Source organism: Mollisia scopiformis (assembly GCF_001500285.1).
Source record: "Mollisia scopiformis unplaced genomic scaffold LY89scaffold_6, whole genome shotgun sequence".
Taxonomy (NCBI): Eukaryota; Fungi; Ascomycota; class Leotiomycetes; order Helotiales; family Mollisiaceae; genus Mollisia; species Mollisia scopiformis.
The window spans coordinates 432,117-454,861 of NW_017263586.1; the positions used below are offsets into that span (position 1 = coordinate 432,117).

Here is a 22,745-nt window from a genome sequence, read left to right on the forward strand (position 1 = left end):
CAGTGACGTTTCCCACGAGGCATGGCTGTCCTTGCAGTGGGATTGTTTCCAGAAGATCTAGGAAAGTCAAATGCGAATGCGGCATGAGCCTATCTGAACGACGTGGCCAATACGACACCAGGCCCTTTTCGCTCCATCCTACACTCGCCACGGTCGCTGGACTAAAGACCGTGAAAGATCATCCTTGACTACCTAGGTGTACAGGGTTATATACATATACAGAGGAAGAAAATGAAAGGATTGGGAAAGGGTTTGAGAAGAGGATTGAGAACAGCATGGTGAAGCATTGGGAACTGATTTTCCGCCTACCTTCTTTGGGCCGTCGACTTTCCCAGAGTAGATAGAGCTGATCTGATATCTCAGAGAGACTTATCAGATGGTCATGCATCCACCCATTGTCCATGCCGTATTGTCCAAAAGACTGATATTTAGACATCTATTCATTCACTCATCTTAAGGGGTCCCAAGATCTCCCAAACTTTTCGTCAGCGACTGCTCCCGCTCCCAAGCCTATGCGCCAACAAATCAATCCACCGGGTATCTCATGATAATGTACATTTGGCTATTTCCTCTCAGGATCCACTCCAATAATCTTTAGGCTTCCGAGATCTGTGTAAGCAAGACAGTACTTATTTGGATGCCAAGCTACAACTGGGCAAGGGCCGGCAGTCTTGACGCTGTGTACATACTCTCCAGTCTCTGCATGGGCAATCTCCAGTCCGGGACCTTCGTCTGATCCGCCAACGATATAACTTCCATCAAAGCTGAAACTGATGCTCCTGACTGGTCCAATCATATCAATCAGCGTCCTCTGACAGATCCAGTCAGTCGTATCCCATAGAGCAATGATCGAATCCGAGCCTCCTGTTGCGAGAAAGCGAGCTGTGGGCTGAAGGTCAATGGAGAGACAGGAGGATGTATGGCCATTCAGAGTGAAAGGTGTTGTATGTTCATGACTCAAGTAGTAGATAGGCTCGAAATCAGGAAAAGAGAGTATCTTGACACGACCATCGCCTGTCGTGAGGAAGACTCTATCGCCGCTATGATCGAAAGTCAACTTGTTAGTTTGTACGGGTTGTTGGTGGGAAGTGATTGGTTGCGACTGAGTTGGCGAAAGAACAAAGATATTATCATCCTAGCTGCGTTAGCTTTCTACTTGGGATGATCATGGGGAATCAGCTATACCTTATTGCCTACTAGGAGAGTTTCGCCATCGGGGTGCCACGCAAGAGTGAAAGCTTCACGAAGTCCTTTAATCTCATTGATGACTGCCTTGGTTCGCACATCCCAGAACTTGACTACACCATCACTACTGACGCTACATAACTCAGCATCCTTTACTGGATTGAATGCCACTTGCTCAATTGCAGCACCGTGACCTTTGAGTTCTGTTGAGTATTTGACGTTCTGTCTTTCTGGGTTCCATCTTCAGATGTCAGCAACGACTACAACATAGCCTAGAGCACTTACACTCGAAGTATCCGGTCTGGTGAGCCAGTGGCTATCAAAGTGCCAAGAGGGTTCCAAGCAATACACCGCAAACTGTAGAATTTCAGTCAGTATGTTTACACGTTTTCAAGCTAAAAGGGCTGATTCGATGCATGAATTGAGCAAAAGCGACAGAAACAACGAGGTGCGAAGCATGTCGTGGCCTAAGAAACATTGAGAGGCGCGAAACCATATCAAGTTTAAAAGGAAGGGAAAAGAGCAACAGACAAAAGCGCTGCTACCACAAAGGTGCAATGCATCATAAGTGTGTTCATAACTTACCCGTGATTACCAGTGCCTCTCGAAGCTTGTGGATCATGGTAAGAGACGGTTTTCTGAGCGCCGAATAGGGCTGAAAATCGTTCCTTTGCCACACTCTGGCGTGGACGCAGGGGAGCGGGAGCCATGGAAGAGACTCTGGAACCCGAAATAAGGTCTGAGAGCTTTGATTCCGTGAAAGATCGCTTTTCAGAGGTAAATTGGTGTTATTGTGAGAAGTGTAAGGTCGAGACGCGCACAGAAGAGTTTATTGATTGCCGCCCTGAAAGTAAAACGTACAATAGATTCGATGCGTATAAATCCGTGGTCAACGTCAACCTGGACCTCCACATTTCGCGAATCCTTGTCTTTATGAAGACCCCTGCCGTTTCGGCTTCCGGGGAAATATATCGCCGAAACTATACCAAATGGAAGCTATCGATGACCGTGAATATAGAATTCATCTGCTTGCGCTCCTTCACTCATGCCAGTCTATTTGGCATGCCACCACACGAATGAACTAGCTGCTGCTACTAAGAAGCTATGTACTGGCCCATTGGAGCCCCCCGCATATATGCAGCAAGTACAAGCAAGGCTCCGAGAGATCGTACTTTCGAGTTAGACGATGATGCAGAATCCCGCGAGACGACAGAGGGAAGTGGATCCTTGTTGGAGGCTCCCAGCATTGGAGGGGAAGGAGAGAATGAAGGACTATCCGGTATTTCTACTCCGGTGACGCCTATGACGCCCATGACCCCGGGAATCAAACCTGTCGAGCATGACAACCAACGACGGTTCCCGGTGCGGTTCAATGGCCATGATACAACCTTATCTGCTTCTGCAGACAACGAGCCTCTGCTATCTCTCAAAATCTCTCGAACTGGTCATCTATTTGCAGTCATTACCTCCACATCCTTAACAATATGGCAAACAAAGGTATGTACAAGCTGGCTGGTCCAATACTTTGCTAACAATGTTTCTTGATAGCCAACAGCTATATTAGCTGTCGTTGTGAGATCGAAGAAATCTTTAAGCACATACGGACCAAACGTTTCGCTCCTCGTCCGTCCTGACTCCGCCATCTTTGTAGTTCAAACAACCTCAGGATACCTGATTACTTATACTTTGGCAACGGATCCAGATGCTCGAGTGTACCGACCCCATTTCGCAACTCATACAAGTGGCCAGACACGCCGGCAGAGCAATTTCAGTGGGGCTAGAAATCAGGGCGGTGATAGGATCCTCTGGGGTCCTGGAGAAGGCGGAGGAGTGCGTGAAGTTAGTGTACGGTTTCGAATGGTCATCAAGGTTGATGCGGGCATTGGAAGAGCTTTGGCTTTGGACGATGAGCTGGTGGTTGCAACTCAGAAACCGGCAGCTGTCCAGTGTATCAGATGGACCCCAGACAGCACTGGAAACCAGACTAGCACTGAACTCTTCAGCCGTATGGACTGGATGCCGAAGAAAACGAATGTAACGGAGATGATACACGACCGGCCAATGAACCTATCAACATGGATTACGAATGATGGCAAAGCGTATGCTGTTCAAAGGGTGTCACAACAAAAAGAAGTGGATGGGCCACAGAAACTTTTTAGAGGTTATTGCTTCCACGACCCCGAAACTGTTGGAGGTAATGCTGTAAAGGCGGCAATAAATGCACGATTTTCATTAATCGCTGTGGGGTGCACGGATGGCACTATTCAGATCTATACAGCACGGGATTATGTTGGAAATATACCTCAATCTCACAGTCATAAGGCTTCTGTCTCTCAATTATCTTCAGGTCGACTCACGTGTCTGACCTATTCGCCAGATGGATATTGTCTGTTTGCTGGATATGAGAATGGTTGGGCTATCTGGAGCGTTTTCGGGAAGCCTGGGGCGAACAGCTTTGTTGCAGACCGACGCATTTCCGAGGAGCACGAAGAAGGCTGGCTGGAAGGCGTAAGAGAGGCAACATGGCTAGGTGGAGGATCAGAAATTCTAGTTATTGGCCAAGAGGATGATAGAATCTGGACAATTGAGATGGCTCGAAGTGCTATTACAGGATGTTACTCGTCTGCAAATATCTCGCGAACCCTACTCCAGACGACTTCGAACATAATGGTTTATCGAGGCTATGACCTACCTGATCTAACCACGATATCAGCAGAGGCATCTTTATGGCACACAGCTCAGATACCATCAAGCTATCTAGTAGACCAGTGGCCCATGCGTTGCTCCGTCATAGCAGCGGATGGCAGGTATGTTGCTGTGGCTGGCCGCCGTGGCCTTGCGCACTACAGTGTAAACAGCGGCCGTTGGAAGACATTTGTCAACGAAAACATGGAGAATGAATTTCAAGTACGAGGTGGGATGTGTTGGCATCAGCATATCTTGATTGCCGCAACTGAAGCAGGCGACTCATTCGAACTACGACTCTTCTCGAGAGAAACAGCTCTTGATAGCTCCATGATGCTACATGTGGAACCTTTACCTGCTCCAGTCGTACTTATCACTTTGACTGGAGACGACTCCTTACTTGTTTACACATACGACAATCTCCTCTACCACTATATCTTCACAGCTGCATCTGGTAGTGTGAAACTCAAGAAAGTGGGTCAGATAACATTTCATGGAATAGTCAGATCACCTGCTCGTGTCCGAGGCCTGAGCTGGATACTGCCTGATGACCAAATCCTAGACGGAGATCCTTCTCATGATGTGGCTGTGGCTACCTTACTCTTTCTCGTCGATGGTAAGCTTGTTCTCTTGCAGCCTTCATTGAATGAGGAACAAAAGCTCAAATACGAAATGCGTGTCATTGCACCAAACGTCGAATACTATATCTTGATGAGAGACTTGCCACTTGCTAGCCCCCTGCCGTTACCAGAATCAGCGGATAGCTCGAATGGCAGCCCTTCTGTACAAGACGAAGGAAATGGCCTACGGGATTCGCTTTGGATCTTCGAAGGTAATGAGATGAAGCTGTGGACAGAGGTCCAAGACGTCCTCCAATCTGCTCCCTCCGAATTAGCTCGCGAGCTGCCACCCATGATCTCTATACCTATAGATTTCTATCCAATGTCCGCATTGCTCGGGAAAGGAATTCTTCTCGGTGTTGAGCCAGATCTTGTCCAACGTCGTGACATAAAGTTCGCCTTTTTCAGGTTCACAATAAGAGTATGCTACTCTCGATTTTTAGAAGCACAAAGCTAACATATTCCAGACAAATCTGTTCATACCGCAGGTGCTTCGCTTCCACCTGTCAAGGTTCGATTCATCTGCTGCCTTGCATCTTGCACACAGGTACCAGAATCTAGAATATTTCGCGCATTCTCTGGAGATTCTCCTTCACACCGTTCTTGATGAGGAAGTAGACAATCCTCCTTCTCCAGAGAACGCTCTCCTGCCCCGTGTGCTGTCCTTCCTATCATCTTTTGCCGAGTACCTTGACATCGTAGTCCAGTGTACGCGGAAAACTGAAGTGCGATCTTGGCGAACCCTGTTTGCATACCTTCCACCACCTCAAGAACTTTTCGAGGAGTCTCTGCAAAGGGGCACCTTGAAGACGGCAGGAGGGTATCTTCTGATCTTGCACACATTTGAAGAATTGAGCTCCAGCTCTGAGCAACTAGTCCGCTTGCTTTCCCGAGCCAAAGATGAACAAGACTGGGAGCTGTGCAAGGAGCTTGCCCGATTCCTGACAGCGCTGGATGAGAGCGGGGCGACGTTGATTGAGGCTTTGGAGATGGTTAATTTAAGAAGCCCCAAGGACGAACGCGAGAACAGTAGCTTTCTCTTCGAAGGAACGAGGCTGAAGGTGCCTCGACCGACGAAGCATTCTTCCACCACAGATGGAAGCAGCAACAGCGACGTTGATGGTGAAAGCAGCGATGGTCATAGTCCTATGAGTCAAGGGGACAGCAAGGAAAGCAGCCCTGCGGACTATTTCTCACCACAAAGTGATATTACAGGCCAATAGCATTGTAAAGCAGCATAGGCGGCGTTACAGGGCATTGGGATTTAGCGTATCAAGGGACATCTTGAATAAAAGTTGACTGATAGAGACAAGACTATCCTTTATCCAACCTTTCTATCCCGGGTCTTGCCTGACTAGTGATCGTACAAATTTTTCTCATGAAGTCTAGGTTATTTAGTACGATTTCTTGCTCCGCACTTTCCCAGTGAAGAAAATAGCTTCTGATCCAGGTCACCGAGAATGAGCATCAACCACGATAGCACATATGACCATATGACAGCCTTAAGCAGGCATTCTATGTACCCTAGATTGACATTTGTAGGTCATCATGTAATCATCTTCATCGATATGCGTATCTGACCAATTATGTAGTCATGCACTGTGCTCATTTAATTGCTGCTTAAATTCTTGGCCATTTTGGGAGCGAAAGGCACAAGGGTGCACGGGGGCTAAACCCAGAAGAAACACTGCCCCTCCACAAGTTCGTCGCTTCGCGCTGAGCCTCAAACCTCACTTCGTAGCCAACATTCACCACGTTGCCTACGTCTGGCCGTGCTTCTGCAGCACATGCCAAAAGGGTGACGTGAAAATGGACGACTTCAACAGTGATACCGACTCGGATTATACCAGCTATTGGGTAAGTTCAACTCCGTGTTGTGATGTTCTGGCATTGAGCTGACACTTTATGCAGCGCGACTGGGCAAGTACCACCTTTTTCTTCTTATTCTATGCGCCATGTATGCTACGAGGAGGGACATTGGGATAGAGGATCGGAAGTCACGGCCGCCGTGTTTCGGGCGAATGTCTGGCACAATATAAGGACTTTAATTGTTGGCATTGCATCGGCGCTGCAGGCCACAAAGATTTCGAACCCTCTTGATATGCGACGCAAAGTAGCCTTCCGCAACACAAATATCGGCTCGAGATAGCCGGGAATGCAGACAAAGCAAACCTGCGCACTATATCTCTCGCGAAATATTTACAGCTGTGATCAGTATCAACTCGATTTCGAAGGAATACTTCTCCCCCACAATGCCTTCTCGCAACCCATCCAAGAGGATGGCTAGGAGACCATCCAGTTTCTTCGACGACTGGGTGTACAGCGTACTGCTTTTTCTTTTGGTTCGCATGATCTCTGGAAGCATTTGCTGACAATTGCTTTCTAGTTCATCTCCTCTCGAGGCAACGAATATTTCTGCGAAATCGATGAAGACTACCTGACCGATCGATTCAACCTTACTGGCCTTAATACTGAAGTTCAATACTACCAATATGCGCTGGACTTGGTTACCGATGTGTTTGACCTGGACTGCGACGATGAGATGAGGGAGACAATCGAGAAGTCTGCAAGACACCTGTATGGGCTCGTACACGCCAGATATATTGTCACCACGAGAGGCTTAGCAAAGATGGTATGTCACCACTGCAGGCCACGCACATAGTGAAAGCTGACATGATCCAGTTGGAGAAGTACAAGAAAGCAGACTTTGGAAAATGCCCTCGAGTGATGTGCAAATCACACCCACTCCTACCTATGGGCCAGTCCGACAACCCAAACGTCAAGGCTGTTAAGCTTTACTGCGCCAAGTGTGAAGATATCTACAACCCTAAATCCTCCCGTCACTCTGCTATTGATGGCGCGTACTTCGGCACTTCCTTTCATAACATCATATTCCAGGTCTACCCCGCGTTGATCCCCCAAAAGAGTTATGATAGATACGTACCCCGCATCTATGGCTTCCGGGTTCATGCTCCAGCGACCTTGATCCGATGGCAACATGGACAACGAGATGAGATGCGACGACGTCTACGACGACTTGAGATTGAGAGTGGCTTCAAGGATGATGAAGAGGAAGTCGATGCTGGGGATTCGGACGAGGAAGAAGAAGATGAAGAGGTCGATATGGATGCTCTCGAGAACGGTGAAGTGGAGGGCGGAGAATTAAACAACCAGATATAGTTTTGCTGGGAAGCGTGCTCGTCATCGTGGTGCTTGGCTATGAGTTCGTATGTTTGCTTCTTGAAGGATCTCTTAGGGCGGATGGGTCATGCATAAATGTCTGGCGTTCGGAACCCTATGGACATATGGCGCAGTTACCTCGTCGCTAGCCGGGGCAAGGCAGGCTGGCATAGAAAGCATTTGTTGTCGTTCATTTACATCATCTTATCTTTTGCTTGTGGAATTGTGAATCTACTGTGCTGCACGTTATATGAACTCAGGGTTCGCAGAGTCTATTCTCAAGGCCATCAATATTCTGGCCACTTCTACCATCTCCTTTCGGTGGGTTCATGTCAAGCCAAGTCTCACATCAGAGTAAGCCTCAATGTTCTGAAAAACATGGCTCCAGATGTGTTTCTTGCTGAGGCCTCGAGGCAAGTTTTCAGCGGAGTCTACATTTTCCTTTGAACCTGTCCGCTGAATTACAATTTTACGGAGACGGGCAACAGATGAGGTGAACGAGTGTTGATTAAAGTTACTTCTATTGGTAGCAGAGCTCATACTTCTAGGAAGCTATCGATCATTGTGATTAAGAGTCTATATAGATGTCTAGACTCCATCATATGGTAAAGAACCTCATTCTCGTGACTTGATGAACTTTACACTAGACCCAGTTACTCAATGTTGGCTATCTTGATGTTCATCAATGTGCAAGTGGCCCACCACGTCTGTTCCATACAGTGAATCTTCTCCGAGGTGGCACGCGACCTCGACTTTGGTAAGTCAAAAAGTATAGTCACTCAGCTGAAAGTCCATCAACAACTGACAAAAAGAGAAACACAATAGTCCTCGTCTTTGTCCTGATTCTTAGTCTTCCATGGACATTTGTCGTCGATATGTTGACCGGACACTGTGGGAGGACATTGTCTGGCAAAAATATTCCACATGAAGAAGTTGCAGGGAGTCGGCGCCGGACATTTTGAGGGGGTGAATGTGTGTAGCGGGGTTGGAGTGGTGGGGTTGCGAATAGAGATTGAGTGTTGAATTTACTTATAGATTGCAAAAGCGAGGTTTGCTTTTCGGACTTTGGGACAGACGATGAAGGTGAAATGAAGGCAATTGAAGGAAGGGCAGACTTCGGGGCTTGGCTGGAAACCACGGTACGTGATGTGTGAGCGAGCAGTAATGAGCGTCAAGTTTCGTGGTTTTATTTAGCAGATTGCTTCGCTCTCAGAGGTTCCCGATGCTTGCTATGTCAATGAATAAGACGAATGAAAATGCATCTGAAAAGTCATCGCTTAAGGTGATTAGAACAACCTCAGGTGTATGCCATGAAGACTTTAAATCCCAGACTTTAGTATTAAAATTATATCACTATTAGAGCGAAAAAAAAAACTCTTGAGCTATATAGAAAAGATGTGAGAAGATATATCAATTTGTCAACAAGAGATGAATTTCAAAGGAGAAATGCTTTTAGTTCTCAATATCCAACTCCGGTGAAACCAAACTCCAAAACTCCAACTTCGCTTCCTCATTCCCTCGCGCCCGCACTTTCTGAGATTTCTCAACCCAGTGTCGCAGTGGTATCAGTCCTATACCAATTCGCCTTTGAATCACCCAAACACGTCCCGACAGTCACGGGTTTGTAGCCAGCAGTTGTCAGGCCCTTCAACATGTACTCGACTAATACTTGACTGGTTTGATTATGGATGTCGTGGGCTATGACCAGGAAATCGTCTGTGGTTGAAGAACTGTTAGCGATAGCGTTGTCGAATATTGTTTCGGAGTTGACTATCAGGGTTGGCGAATCGTTGAGGTAGTCTTGAGTGTCGAGGTCCTGGTCGACGTTAGACCTGGTGGAAGCTAGCGAAGGGTAGAGGGGTTCGGTTGACGGAAAAGGGACGAAGTGAAGAGAAGAGGAGAGGGACGTACGAAGTAAGTAATGTGGTAACCTAGTTCTTTCAAGTCTGCTTCGCAGCCGCATTCTGTGTCCCGATATCAGCATTTTCTCAATACGCGAATAAGATGAGGTTGACTTACCCGCAGTGCATGATGAATATGGAGGACGCATATAGGTCGGTATAACGCCAAGTATATTTCTCAATGCCATCTCATTTTTGTACATTTCATTCTTGCGCTGATCGGAAGTAATATTGCAGAGATCGGGATGAGACCACGTGTGAGAAGCAACTTGGTGACCTTCATTGTACATCCGTCTATATCTGTAAGCATATTCTGAGCTGATGAGGAGAGGTCCTACTTACTGGATTAAAGCGGACCAGGGTAGACTAGTGTTGTCAATTTCTCCTTTCCCTTAATGACAGTTAGAGCTTGCGCCGTAAAAAAAATATATATTCAAAGCCAACACCTACCATTGTTATTTCCAGTGATGAAGAATGTAGCGCTAGCATTATACTGGTCCAAGAGATCTAGGATATGGCTTGTGTATATAAACGGTCCATCATCGAATGTCAAAGCCATGTCTCCTGCATTGGCACAGTCATAGATGCCAGCTGATCCGTACATCACTGATCCCAACTTGGGTCTCGCGATCGAAGAAGTATTGGTACCTGAAGGAATCTTGTTTGCATCACATGCTGGTCCATAGTTGAACTGACAATCTGGTGCTTCACAATAATCTAATGTCCGTCATCAATAAAAACACCTCCATCCAGGTTGTACTTAACATACCTTCGGTGACCCCACAGTAGCCAGCGAGACTACAACACTCATTTGATGCGCATGTGCCAAATCCAGGTCCGCATTGACCATTTGTGCTGGTTCCTGGCGTTCCGCTGCTTCCACCGCTTGAGCTTGTACTATTACTAGCAGCATCGCATGTGCCATATGCTGTTTGACAGCCATTCGATGGCGAGCAGTAGTCTGTTGTATTTCCGCACCACCCACTGTTTCTCATCAGCAACATTGTTCGCTTGATGAAGACACCGTATCATACTTTCCAGAGCAGCAAGGGCTTTGCGCATCGCAAGTATATCCGTATTGTCCAGCCCCGAGAATGCCACAAGTCTCGTCTGGAGTTATAGTACCCGCGCTCGGTGCGGTACAATTTCCAAACAAAGACTGGCAGCCGGCGGTAGTAAGACAATAATCATTGGTTGAACCGCAGAAACCATGGACGCTACAGCATGGCAAGTCTGATGGACAGGTATATCCATTAGCAGTAGTTCCGTTGTTGGTACTGTTGAAAATGGTCCCGCAAGTATTATCTGGAGATACTGTTCGCACAGATACTAATTGTCTGGAAGTAACCCGGCCGAAGAGTCGATCTAGTGGCCCTGCGGAAACAGAGCTGCTGCATAGCAGGAGAACTATCGTTGAGGAGAAGAGCTGCATCTTAGTCCAGAAGTCAAGTTATTTGGACCGTGAATTGTTGGACGAAGAGAAAACTAACAAGCTCAAATTGATGAGAAAAATACAGAGAAATAAGAACGAATGTATCACAGAAGCGAAAGTGTTGCACACAAGACAGAGATAGAAAAAGATGCCATGGACATGAGCAGACCATATATCAAAGCTCCATACTAGTCTAAACCACGGATCATCGACAACCGCCAAGCCTTCACCTCCTCGCATCCAAGAAGTATCAAAAAAGAACCTTCATGAAACGGGGCAAATAAGAACGTGCATCTTGCCTCGTTCCTGGTTCATGGTCTTAGAAAGGCCAATGCGGTCTCGGCTCGGCGGGTGATTGACGAAACAACATCTAATGCCTGCACGGATCATTAGGGTTCAAGAAGACCGTGAGGTCGCTTTGTGCTTCGCGACACGAGGTCTAGATAAGAGCTTCTTTAAGGATACGTGATCCGGCGGCCTGGTTTTATGGCGCCCTGTGCCTTCGAGGCTGATGCCCGACAAGGATTCCTGGAACTCACTTGAGTTCGCCATCTGGTCTCGATTTAGCAACTGTCTTGTTTTGAGATCCACCTGTTGCCGCGTGGAGATCATGTTTTCAAAGATGATTCGAGATGTTGGAGAAGAGATCTGAGAGATGAGTCGGCGGTTTCAAAGTGAGATGCATCGTTGTCAATCGAAGCGCTTTGTCTGTTTTTGGAAGACTCGTCACATGAGACAACACTTCCTTTCGGGACACCTGCAGATCTGTTGCACATCGCAAAAGTTTTTGCACCTTTGTGCAAAACGCGCGAAATGCGCATTTTGCGCAGATTGCGGACTTTTCTCTCCTCACGTGGACCTCGAGTGAAGCAATGACATCCTGCAGTCATGGCGATAATTGGAACCAGAAGATATCCAAACACTTTATGATCAAAGAACTTGAAATTCTCCATCAAATTGTCTGTCGTTTTTCAACAATTTGCACTTTGTCACGTTACCATCGTCAGTGGGCTGCGAATGCATTGAGAAAGTTTTGGCCGTGAGCTGAAGCTGGAAATGGAATTGATCGTGATCTAATACTCTGCTTCGGGCACTTGATATGATAATACTAAGTAGAGACCTTTCCAGCACTCCCTTCCACTATCGAAAGGTGGTGATTCGTCGATCCGGCATTGTGATGACCGTGGGCCAAGTGGACGTTCACCACCAGAAGATAGGCGAGATTTCTCACCCTTCCAGAATCTCGATCTGGAAGAGGGACATTTAGACCTCATCAGACCTTTCTGCAGCAATTTATGTACGTAAAAGAAGATACGTCTAGATGCCTCTCACCGTAATAGTACATAACTTCCTCAATAGGTGTGATCCAGAGGACAGAGATGAACCAACTATCTTATGGTTAATCTAACATTGCAGGCTATCGCATCGATATCAAGTGACTTTTGGCAAAAACAAGCCTAAAATTGGATCAATAAAAGGAAGCGGCGCATTCTTGATTGTCCGACTTACGCTGAATCGCTGCGGCGCTCATCAATCAACATCACAGCCCAGACAATAATAGACTTAGGTGGGCAAAGCTTCGCATTATCACAACCAGGAGACGAAAGATGCCGTGTCCAAGTCTGTGACTTACGATACCAATTTCCGTGTCACATTGGATACTGCCAGAAACTATATGTGATATGTTAAGTCTACGAAGGTTGAGCCGAGCAGAGCTACCCCTATTCAGATTGCTGCTGTGTACTGCATCTCAAGAATCTACCTAAAGCTATGCAATCCACCATGAGCTTCTTTACAAATGTTGAGCATCTCCATTCGACAGATTTCCAACCGACTCCTGCGACCACGACATTTGTGGTCTGGATCGTTCCAAATTTGCAAAGCGCGCCGCCAATGTACCATTAAGCATAAATATACGACGATACAACCAAAACTCTGCCCACGCACGATCGCAAAACATGCCGAAGATCGCGGCAGATCTGCTCGTCCCATTCCACTAGGAGATTACAGCATGCCCCAAGCACGATGGGATGTTCATCGAGCAAATGCTCTGCCAAAGTCTTAGACGTCATTGCCGTGCTTTAGCAGCCTCAAGCGCTTGCCAAGCCAAAACGAGTTAATTTTCCCTTTAGTCGACAAGACTAGGTACGGTTTGAGAAAAATATTGATGGGAAATGGTATGATCTCATGTGGTTTGGTAGATTGATTCGACACCATGACTCAAATTACCGTTCTAGAAGTCTATGGAGAGTTTACCTTTATGCGGCTTCAACACAATGTCCGAAGTCCGTATTGGAGTGCCAAGCACTGGAGAGCACCAGCAACTTGAATGACGATATCATGTTGAAACTTTGGCGTGGAGATTTTGACTATTGGAAGTCCGAGATCGAGAACCGTTAATTCTTTCCTTCTACAAAGGTGCTGACCTCCTCTCAAGGGACGTGTTTGAAGTGTGGACCACTATCAACATCGCCGATTTTCGTCCGGACGCTTTGTCAAGATGAAGGAGCTTTTTCGAGATACCGTCACTGGGCATGCTATCCGTATTCTCACCAAAGGTCGAGTGCTACAATACGAAGAAGAACGAGATCCGTCTTTATGGAAAAGATATGTCAACAAGGAGAAAAGTGGACACATGGCACATCATGGCCATACGGGAGAACCAGATGAAAAAGAGGAAGAATCCGGCGATACAGATGGACAACAACAACAACATAATGGAGACAGTACTTCGAGAGAAAGCTCCGATACCCGAGTTGGCCATCCTGAGAACACACATGCAAGACGGAACGAAGTTAGCGGTGTGTTGGTAGATCCTGAGAAGGGACGAGATGTCACTATCGTTACTTGGTTTTCGGACGATGATCCAGAAGTAGGTCCCTGAATCAAACGGCTGACTTCGAGGCTTGTGCTGACTTAGGTCAAGAACCCGATGAACTGGTCCATGGGAAAGAAGTTCCTGGTCACCTTTCTCATCTGTCTTCTGACATTTGCTGTCTACATCGGCTCTGCCATTTACTCAGCTGGCACGGAAGAAATCACAGAGGTTTTCGGCGTCAGTCAAGTTGCAGCGACTTTGGGTCTGACTCTTTTCGTTGCCGGTTATGGTTTGGGTCCGATGATCTGGGCTCCGATGTCTGAGATCCCTCAAATCGGCCGCAATCCAGTCTATATTGGTACCTTAGTTGTCTTCGTCTTCTTCCAATTCGCCGTCATATACGCGAAGAATTTTGGCATGCTTCTCGCTTTTCGATTCCTGACTGGATTCTTTGGCAGTCCTGTGCTTGCGACAGGAGGTGCTTCCCTGGGAGACATGTATAAACCATCAAAACGAGCATATGCCATTGGAATATGGGGTGTAGCAGCAATTTGTGGTCCAGTCCTTGGTCCACTGATCGGTGGTTTCGCGGCCCAGCACAAAGGCTGGCAGTGGCCAATCTGGGAATTGCTATGGCTCTCCGGCTTTGCACTGATCGTCTTGGTGCTATTCCTCCCTGAGACAAGCTCCTCCAACATCCTGTACCGTCGGACTCGTCGACTTCGCAAGCGAACTGGTCGTGATGATCTCAAATGTGAGCCGGAGCTTATGAGCGAACAAATGACAGGAAAGGACATTGTCATGATGACCCTCGTCAAACCATTCTCTCTCACGTTTACGGAACCGATTCTCTTCCTCCTCAATCTCTACATCGCACTCATCTATGGTCTTTTATACGTCTGGTTCGAAAGTTTCGCAATCGTCTTTGAGGGTATTTATGGATTCAACCTCGGTGAGGAAGGGTTGTCGTTTGTTGGTATACTCGTCGGTGCTTTCGTCGTTATACCGCCATTCTTTGCGTATCTGTGGTATGTTCAAGAACCGCAGTTCAACGAGAATGGCGAGCTCAAACCCGAGAAACGACTTCCTCCAGCTTTCGTAGGAGCATTCTGCATTCCGATTTGTTTGTTCTGGTTCGGATGGACCTCTCGACCCTCTATTCACTGGATCGTCCCCATCATCGGATCAGGATTCTTCACTGTCGGTGCTTTCTTGTTGTTCAACTCGGTATTGAATTATCTAGGAGATGCCTATCCTGAGCATGCGGCGAGTGTTTATGCAGGTAACGATTTCATGAGATCCAGTTTTGGTGCAGGATTTCCATTATTCGCAACTGCCATGTACAACAACCTTGGTGTGGATTGGGCAAGTTCGTTGTTGGGTTTCCTGAGCATTGCGTTCATTCCCATTCCATTCGTATTGTATATGTATGGAGAGAGGATCAGGAAGGCCAGTAAGAGGGCGCGACATGATCTATAAGTTTAGAGTGAAAGAAAGAGTCCTGTTAGCAATGCGGACCAGATAGAGAAATTGAATTTGGCGCTGGATTGGGGCAGATATGTGTTTGGAAGAGGAGCTGGGATAAAGAATAATTTTAATGGTACAATGATACTTCTCAAACCCGAAGATCTTACCCGCTTCCAGATCTGTGCAAGCGGATGACTTGCAAACAGACTTCTATGGTGTCATTTTCCAGGTTCCTGTATATCGATTCAATTGTCGCAATCATTCTGACCTCGCATTCATTCCAGGTTGTGATGGTTCACATTGCTGCTTTGCATGTATTTCTCTCTATCTCTTCTTCGTTCTTGCTGTTTCTGTCTTCAAGCATGTTAGCCCATGTCCTCCAGAGCCAGAATAAGAAGACTGGAGAAGACTTACCAAGCTCGCTCATCATGATTTCCCTTTTTAATATTATTTTCTAAAAAAAATAATACTAAAATTTAATAATAATAATTTAATTAACAACAACAATACTCTATAGCTTTTTATAACAAATAATGTTATAAAAAAAAAGTAGTATAACAAACTACACTAGTTTTACACAACCAAAGCCACGGCCAAAATAACATTCTAAACACTATCACTATCCGTTCCTATGTTCGTCTTGTTTTAGGAATGTTTTTGTGCGGATTATAAAGAGGCCGGAGGGGGGTTTATATAGAGGGGACGGAGGACGGAGGGCGGAATACGAAGGACGAAGGACGGGGGCTAAAAGAAGTGAATGGAAAATAGAGAGTGGAAAACGGAGAGCAAAGGACCGAAAGAGGTGAATTTATAGATTCACTAGCTGCAGAGAACGGTTTGGAGAGTGGTAAGGCTAAGTAAGTGAATTAAATTAACAAAGAATAAGTATAAAATAAAAAATAGTTAAACTTCTTAGTTTTATAGTGAATAAAAGCATAAATTTCATTGGGTAATGCTTTAGATTATTATAATTTCTTTTTCTAATTTATTACCTTAATTAGTTATTAAGCAAATATATTTCCCTTTTCAAGTCGAGCAACAAAGGATCACTTCACCACCCCTCAAATGGTCCAGTCAGCATCTTCGGTCCACTATACTGTCGCACAAGAGAGTAAAAAGTTGTGAGTAAAGACCAGAGGAATCCTGCACTGCCGCAATGGCACCTAACCTCATGTTGGAGGGAGTATGGTGGACCTAGAACTTTGGCTGTGGGTGGTGGAAGTGTTGAAAGTGTTGAAAGAAGAAGATGGAGGTTTGGGAAGAGATGGTTATTTAAGTAAGAGATGACTGTTGGGATAATTCGGGAAGGGGCGATGGGTCTTGAGGTAGGTACCAGCAAGTGTTGAGCGGTTGCAAGTCTTGAGGGAGGAACGACCCAAACCCATAGGTACCTACCAACCACCATACAAGCCGAGGACCCAGGGCTTCAGAAAGTATCTTCATTAATAAGTCCTAAGGCCGGTACCCATGACAATACAAGACTCATGGTATACATTGCACAAGGTGGCATATAAGACCGAACTCCTCCCAGTGCCTGATTTCCCACCATACCTCCGGCCGATGAACTCCTGGAACGCTGCCCTAATACAATTCCCTTATTTCTTATCCTTTGTACCCCATTTCTCTACTTGCAACAGTCATTCGAAGAGTAAAAATCCAGAGCATGAGTGTGATGCCGTGGCTTCTTGTACCCTTAATGTTATGTAACCTCATCTCAACCCATGATCCTCACTCGCCTCGACTGGCTTCTCCTTCACCTGTAGCATCTTCTTTCCACCAAATTCATTAATCTTGTCAATCAATGTCTTCTTCGCGTCTAGATCTGCGACATCATCTCCGCCTCCAATACTGACACCATTGATCAGAACATTCGGTACTGTCCGTCTGCCAGTCTTGTCTGCAAGCAGGGCCTGTAATTCGAGACCCTGAGGATGTTGATCGAGTTCAACAACAAATGGTGGAGGATCGATAATGTACTTCCCAAGCAGGATGTTCTTCGCCCGTTTCGAATGCGGACAGTAACTTTTCGAAAATATGATAACTGGAACACCAAATTAGCCCCTATTGTCATCCCAATTCTCTTAGCTAGGAGGAAACTCACTAGGAGCTTTCTTCAAAATAAAGTTCAGCTCTACTTCCGCATTGTGTTCTTCCTCGCTCTCTTCTTTGACAGGCTTCTGACTTTCTCCGTCAACACTAAACTTTTTCCTCCCAGCAACACCTCTCTCGCCTGATGCTCCTTCTGCCGCGCTCCCCACGCCTACAACCACACTTGGCGGATCAGGCTTCGGTGCTTTGGCGTTGGCTTTCTCCTTTGCTGAATCCGCTGCCTCCTTTAATCTCTGTTTCGTAGCTTTACTCTCCTCATCTGCTGCAGTTCCTACAACAGCTTCTTTTGCTCCAGGCGTGCCGTGCTTCTTGTCTAGAGCCGATTTGGTGATGGAGTAGAAGTCGCGGTCGGCGGCTTCGCGGGCAGAGGACGTGTAGAAGAGGATTGTGATGATGAAGACGAAGAGGAGGAGGCAGAGGACTTTGACGCGGCGTGTGGAAGGCATTTTGTGGGGTCGGGAGAAGAGGGGGGAGGTTTGGATTGCTGATGGGTTTGGGTGTTAGTTTTGCGTTCTCTGGAAGTCCTTTGATTTGCTGGAGAACGGTCTTTTGAGATGCAGGAGGGGGATAGTAGAGGGAGGACTTACGAGAGGCTCGGTGGTGCCTGCTCATTTGCTCGTCGTGTCGTTATTCACTTGGCCAAATGTTTCTTCACTCGCTAGTCCTTCTCTCCTTTACTTCCACTGTCGTCCAATAATTCCAGATATACAAATCTTCCAGAACAGTAGCTGTCGCCAAGCGAAGAAAAAGTAACGAGAGACGTGGAGTTGTGTAATGCAAGTACCCAGCGATCAACTGGCGCGTGTCTCAGATGAATGTCTCCACCAGTTCGGAAACGGAAACAGATCCCAATGACGATCGTGCGATAAGGCGGGGACCGTAACAACTCCACCGCTTTTCAACGTTGCAGATATTTCCAGAAGGAAGTGGAGTGAAGTGTGGAAGAGAGAGAGCTCGGCTTTAGAAACCAAGAGATTGAGATTTGAAAATGCGGAGAACACCACTTCACTTCAACCATGCGCCTATCGCATGGGACCAGCAGAATCTAGCGCCACACTTGTGCCTGGTCTATCGAATCCTAACCCTATTCAGCATGCGCTGCGCCACAGAGAGAAAAAGGAGATGTGGTCCGTGATTTAGGTAGAGACGGCGACTCTCCATCGGTGAAATTCGTGGCCGATTTTGCGACAGGGCTCAAATTCACAGAATGTAAAGTATTGCGCATAATAAATTAAGTTTATACTTAATATTTTTAATGAGCACGTAGAATAACTTCTTAATAAATCAAAACTAAAGTCTAATTAGAAACAAACTTTGTAGTAGTGTGTAATGTTGGAATTAGTATAGGACATTTTAGTGTTTTCGCGTGCTAAAATCGGCTAGGAATTTCATAGATGGAGAGGACGGCGATAAATTGAACCTGGGAGATAAATGCCTCTTGTTTCATGGAGGTGTAAAACGAAACGGGAGGGACATTCATCCAAAGCCGTCATTTTGGGTATCATCAAGTTGATACAGGGTCTTTGCGGGTGGACATCCGGGATGCTGCCGGAAAGGCAATTCTGGAAATGAGCCGTTTGTAGAGCGGGATAGAGCATGAACTATTGCTTGTCAGCTTCGTTAGATTATTGATGATGAGAAATTCCATGAGTATATACTGTAGCATCAAAATTGTCACGTTATCGAGATAAATGAAGTCCGTGATTGTTGAATCATGAAATATTATTTATTATTATCATGAGATATAGCAAAGTCATGCTGGTCTGCGAAGCCAGGCGATCGTAGAAGTACATCAAAATCAGATCGCAGCCAATGTATGTATGGCATATCTGCTCCAAGAACCCGCTCCTACAATCAGCGCTGCCAAACGCCAAGCTCAAAACTAGCCCCCATAATACACCTTTTTTTTTCTCATCCAAACAATGCTGAACAAAATCACCTAAAAGCTTGAACACTAGCCCTTTCTCTCAGTGTTCTCCTGCCACCCTCACCTCTTGTACCACCCGTTGAGCCAGTGACTTTCATCCAGTCATCCCACTCGCGGGCGATTTCCATTAACACTCCTCCCATTACAGCAGCTGAAGCCATGAGGCCGTGTCCTTCGCCCTCTAATACTCGTACTTCACATCTCCGCATGGTCTTTCCTAACCATCTAACGTTCTCAACAGGAACTCTCGTGTCCTTGCTGCCGTGGTGAATTACCACGGCACGCGTGATATCAACATATCTGAATCCAATGGTATGCCGTCTTTCTAGGCATACCAACAGATCTACAGCGGGATTGGCACCAGAAGTGGCCAAGTCCCAAATGGCATGCGTAAGTCTCGTATCATAAGTCATTTGTCGTTCTTTATCGGCCAGGGTATTTGCTGCGGCTGCTAAAATCGCCGTTTCATGGTTTGGATCATTTGGATCTTTGGCTGCTCTCTCCATGGCACCGGGTTCAGAAGGATCTGGATAGATGGTGGAATTCCTGCCATGATTCTCTTTGTCTGGTCCTGGAGTGACGGTGCTTCGTCCTGACGGTGCAGGAGTATCACGTCCAGTGGACTTGCGCTTACCACGTCTCTGCGACTTTGGGAGACTACTCGTGATCGAGCTACTTGTAGCACTCATGAAGCTCGAGTTTGCCGCTTTGAGAATAGGAGTCGGGAGTGCTCGTAGAATTCGCTGGGAAGTCGGGATCGAATTCGTTGGAGGCGAAGCAACTTGTGCCCCGAAAACATTCATCTGAGATGGAGGAATCCAAGGAGCAAGCAGGTGGATGCGACCTCGGATATGCTGAGGCATACGAAGAGCAGTTGCAAGTGCATATATAGCACCTGCGGAGTGAGCAAGGATGGAGAATTTGGTGATCTTCAAGGTCTGGCAAATAGCATAGACATCATCTAGAATTATTAGCATTGGAGATAGAAATCTGTAAAAGAGACCGTACCTGGCCAGCTGAGAGGGGTTGCAGTTCCATCGTTGTATGGCTCGCTGTCTCCAACGCCTGGGCGATCAGGAGTAATCAACCGTAGCTTCAAAGTCAAAGCAAGCTCGTCGTAGAAGGCGGTGATATATCTCGTTAATCCCATGCCCACACAACAAAAGACTGCAAACCCCTCCGAATCACCAACCTCCGAGAAGGAGATAACTCTACCCGTTTGAGGATGTCGAATCTTCTGTGATAAGCGAGGCGAACAGAGATATGCTTCTACAGCGTCATCGATGGAATCAGCGCTTGTTGGCCGATCGTCAACGTGAATGTGTGGTCTGGAAGGTTCCGGAGAACCGACCCTCGCCAGAGGATTCGAATTAGCCCTTTGGTGTGCATCTTTGTCGGATGCTCTTGGGCTCAGGGGTGCAGACAAACGCTTTAGCCTAGAACCACTTCGTTTCGGTTGGGATTCCAGAGGTTCAGGGGTAGCTTTCCCTGACCTCCTCTTCTGACTTGAAGAACGATCACCTCGATCCGGGCTTGGTCGCGCTTTTCGTTGAGCGACTGCCGGGGATGGTGCGCCCTCGTCCACATCTTCTGCTACCTTGAGCTGGTCGAATTTTGTTGTGTCGGACTTCTGGCCGTTGACCGGTTTTGTAGGGCGTGGCATCTGAAGGTCGTCCAATGGCTCCATCATCTTGGATGCTGCCTCTGTTGATCCATTCTTCTGGTGTCTGGAAGTGCGATCACGTTTGCGCTCTTGGGACTGTTCCTCCTTCTCCTGTATGGTATCGTCTCCTTCATCGATACCCTTCCCCTTTCCGTTCTGTCGGCTAGATCTTTGAGACGACCGCTTCTTTGTAGAAGCAGCTGGTTTTCTTAGAGAAGAGTCTCGTTCTGGTATGAACCTGCCAGAGCCGATACCACCTTGACTGCCAGCACTGAGGGCTGGGCTTGGTTTACCTGAGCCAGGCATTGTTGGTGTTACTGGTGTTTTGCCGTTCTTCGTTGGCGATACTTCCTCGGGCTCTTCTCCGATTGCATCTTCTGCCATGAAGGAGTCCGACTCAAATTTGGGAAGTGGTATTCGCTCCAAACCAAGCCCTTTCGTGTTATTTCCTACAGTCCCAACACTTGCTCTTTTCTTCTCCTGTTCCTTCTCTCGCAGACGCTCTCGGGAGCTCATGTACATCAGTCCTCTTTGATTTCGGCCTTGTTTCTTGCCCCAGCTATCCCCAGAGGATTTCCGTCGCAACTCTGGAATTGGTGTCGGTCCTGGTTCAATAGATACGTTGCCGATACTACTCGCATCGTCTCGATCTTTCGATGCATTCGACCCCTTCGATGACGGCCTGGAACTGCCTCTCAGAAATGTCTTGAGAGGACTGGAATCTGCTGGTGATTTTGGCGCAGTGAGGGGGGAGAAACCAGACGGCGGTTTAGCTGTTCGGATGACCGGTGTAGGAGCAGCTAGCTCATCCAAAGACTCTTCTTCAATCAATTGTCGCAGTGAGGGCTGCTCGTATGCGCCGTAGTCTATTCCAAAACTGCCACCTGAGGAACGTTGCCCATTATGCGCGTTCAGATTTCCGAAAGTATTATATGTCGCGTTCGTAGATGTTGGGGACACGGGTGATGGCTGAGGCGCTCCCGTACTTTCGAACAGCTGGTTCGCGGGAGAGGAGATGATTGAGAGAGATGTGATTAAAGACGATATCACTTCCGGCGATGCTGGCTGTATATGCACGCGGTTGGATGAATGGGCCAAGGGACCTTGGAGTGACTTTCTCCGACCATGCTGTCGATTGCGAGACGGTATGGGAGGAGGGGTAGTGAAATGGTCCATGATGACTTCGGGTTGCTTTTGGCTGCTTAGGCTGAATCAGATCTGTGCGCCTATTATTCCCTATTGTCCGTAGATCACAGTGGATTCGTGAATAGGTTGCGAATTAGGATCCTTCTGCACGATGCATTGACACTCCCAAAACAACAGAGAGGTGAGTAGATGTTTCAGGAAACCAGATCAGTTCGACGCGTGCTTCTCGGAAGTTTGACAATAGCTATGCAGAGACTGCAGAGTATGCCATTGGTAAATCGAATGCAGGTGCTGCCACGGTAAGGGGAACTGTTCGCGATCACTTGTCAGCTTCCGTTCAATTGTTTGGATTCCCGTTGACCTTCAGGGGGAAGAAGGTGATACAAGACGGTTCGCACCTGGACGGGACACTACTGCAGGTGATGCAGGCACCCAACGCTGGGATTGTATTGTCTCAGATGGGCATGCAAAGAGTTCGTTCTCCTGCTTCTTCGAAGGCTCGAGAGTGTACTTTGCAGATGTGTGCAGGAAGTGGTGTTTCCTCTGAATGTCAGTCAAGATGCAGTGGGATTAACGGCATCCCTTTGGGCATGGACTTGAGAAGTAGTGCGC

The 22,745-nt window shown here is 47.0% G+C and overlaps 7 protein-coding genes across 7 annotated transcripts; 3 read left to right on the forward strand and 4 right to left on the reverse strand.

Annotated features, from left to right (window-relative positions):
- Positions 1–431: 431 nt before the first annotated feature.
- On the reverse strand, positions 432–2,073 carry LY89DRAFT_682134 (WD40 repeat-like protein). Its single transcript, XM_018214446.1, has 4 exons — positions 1,771–2,073; positions 1,471–1,542; positions 1,186–1,426; positions 432–1,135 (listed from the first exon to the last, which is right to left on the reverse strand). Exons 1-4 carry the CDS (start codon positions 1,893–1,895, stop codon positions 563–565), a joined length of 1,011 nt encoding a protein of 336 aa, XP_018074750.1. The 5' UTR covers positions 1,896–2,073; the 3' UTR covers positions 432–562.
- Positions 2,074–2,146: 73 nt separating this feature from the next.
- On the forward strand, positions 2,147–5,896 carry LY89DRAFT_779174 (RIC1-domain-containing protein). Its single transcript, XM_018222275.1, has 3 exons — positions 2,147–2,682; positions 2,734–4,911; positions 4,958–5,896. Exons 1-3 carry the CDS (start codon positions 2,290–2,292, stop codon positions 5,711–5,713), a joined length of 3,327 nt encoding a protein of 1,108 aa, XP_018074751.1. The 5' UTR covers positions 2,147–2,289; the 3' UTR covers positions 5,714–5,896.
- A 315-nt stretch (positions 5,897–6,211) lies between these two features.
- Positions 6,212–7,941, forward strand: LY89DRAFT_682135 (casein kinase II, regulatory subunit). The gene is made up of 4 exons (XM_018214447.1): positions 6,212–6,347; positions 6,402–6,410; positions 6,877–7,122; positions 7,173–7,941. The coding sequence occupies exons 1-4, from the start codon at positions 6,300–6,302 to the stop codon at positions 7,668–7,670; spliced, it is 801 nt and encodes a 266-aa protein (XP_018074752.1). The 5' UTR covers positions 6,212–6,299; the 3' UTR covers positions 7,671–7,941.
- Positions 7,942–8,995: 1,054 nt separating this feature from the next.
- On the reverse strand, positions 8,996–11,125 carry LY89DRAFT_610504 (carbohydrate esterase family 4 protein). The gene is made up of 7 exons (XM_018210549.1): positions 10,606–11,125; positions 10,341–10,555; positions 10,022–10,288; positions 9,914–9,962; positions 9,690–9,865; positions 9,582–9,634; positions 8,996–9,486 (listed from the first exon to the last, which is right to left on the reverse strand). Exons 1-7 carry the CDS (start codon positions 11,001–11,003, stop codon positions 9,214–9,216), a joined length of 1,431 nt encoding a protein of 476 aa, XP_018074753.1. The 5' UTR covers positions 11,004–11,125; the 3' UTR covers positions 8,996–9,213.
- Positions 11,126–13,286: 2,161 nt separating this feature from the next.
- LY89DRAFT_442562 (putative caffeine resistance protein 5) lies at positions 13,287–15,390 on the forward strand. The gene is made up of 2 exons (XM_018207551.1): positions 13,287–13,875; positions 13,930–15,390. Exons 1-2 carry the CDS (start codon positions 13,504–13,506, stop codon positions 15,298–15,300), a joined length of 1,743 nt encoding a protein of 580 aa, XP_018074754.1. The 5' UTR covers positions 13,287–13,503; the 3' UTR covers positions 15,301–15,390.
- A 1,607-nt stretch (positions 15,391–16,997) lies between these two features.
- On the reverse strand, positions 16,998–17,843 carry LY89DRAFT_695075 (glutaredoxin; the record flags this gene model as incomplete). The annotated part of the gene is made up of 2 exons (XM_018216747.1): positions 16,998–17,329; positions 17,390–17,843. 2 exons carry the CDS (start codon positions 17,841–17,843, stop codon positions 16,998–17,000), a joined length of 786 nt encoding a protein of 261 aa, XP_018074755.1.
- Positions 17,844–19,201: 1,358 nt separating this feature from the next.
- On the reverse strand, positions 19,202–22,489 carry LY89DRAFT_682141 (alpha/beta-hydrolase; the record flags this gene model as incomplete). Its single annotated transcript, XM_018214448.1, has 2 exons — positions 20,333–22,489; positions 19,202–20,285 (listed from the first exon to the last, which is right to left on the reverse strand). Coding segments are annotated over exons 1-2 (2,780 nt in total), but the record flags the coding sequence as incomplete, so codon positions are not given.
- Between the last annotated feature and the right edge of the window lie 256 nt (positions 22,490–22,745).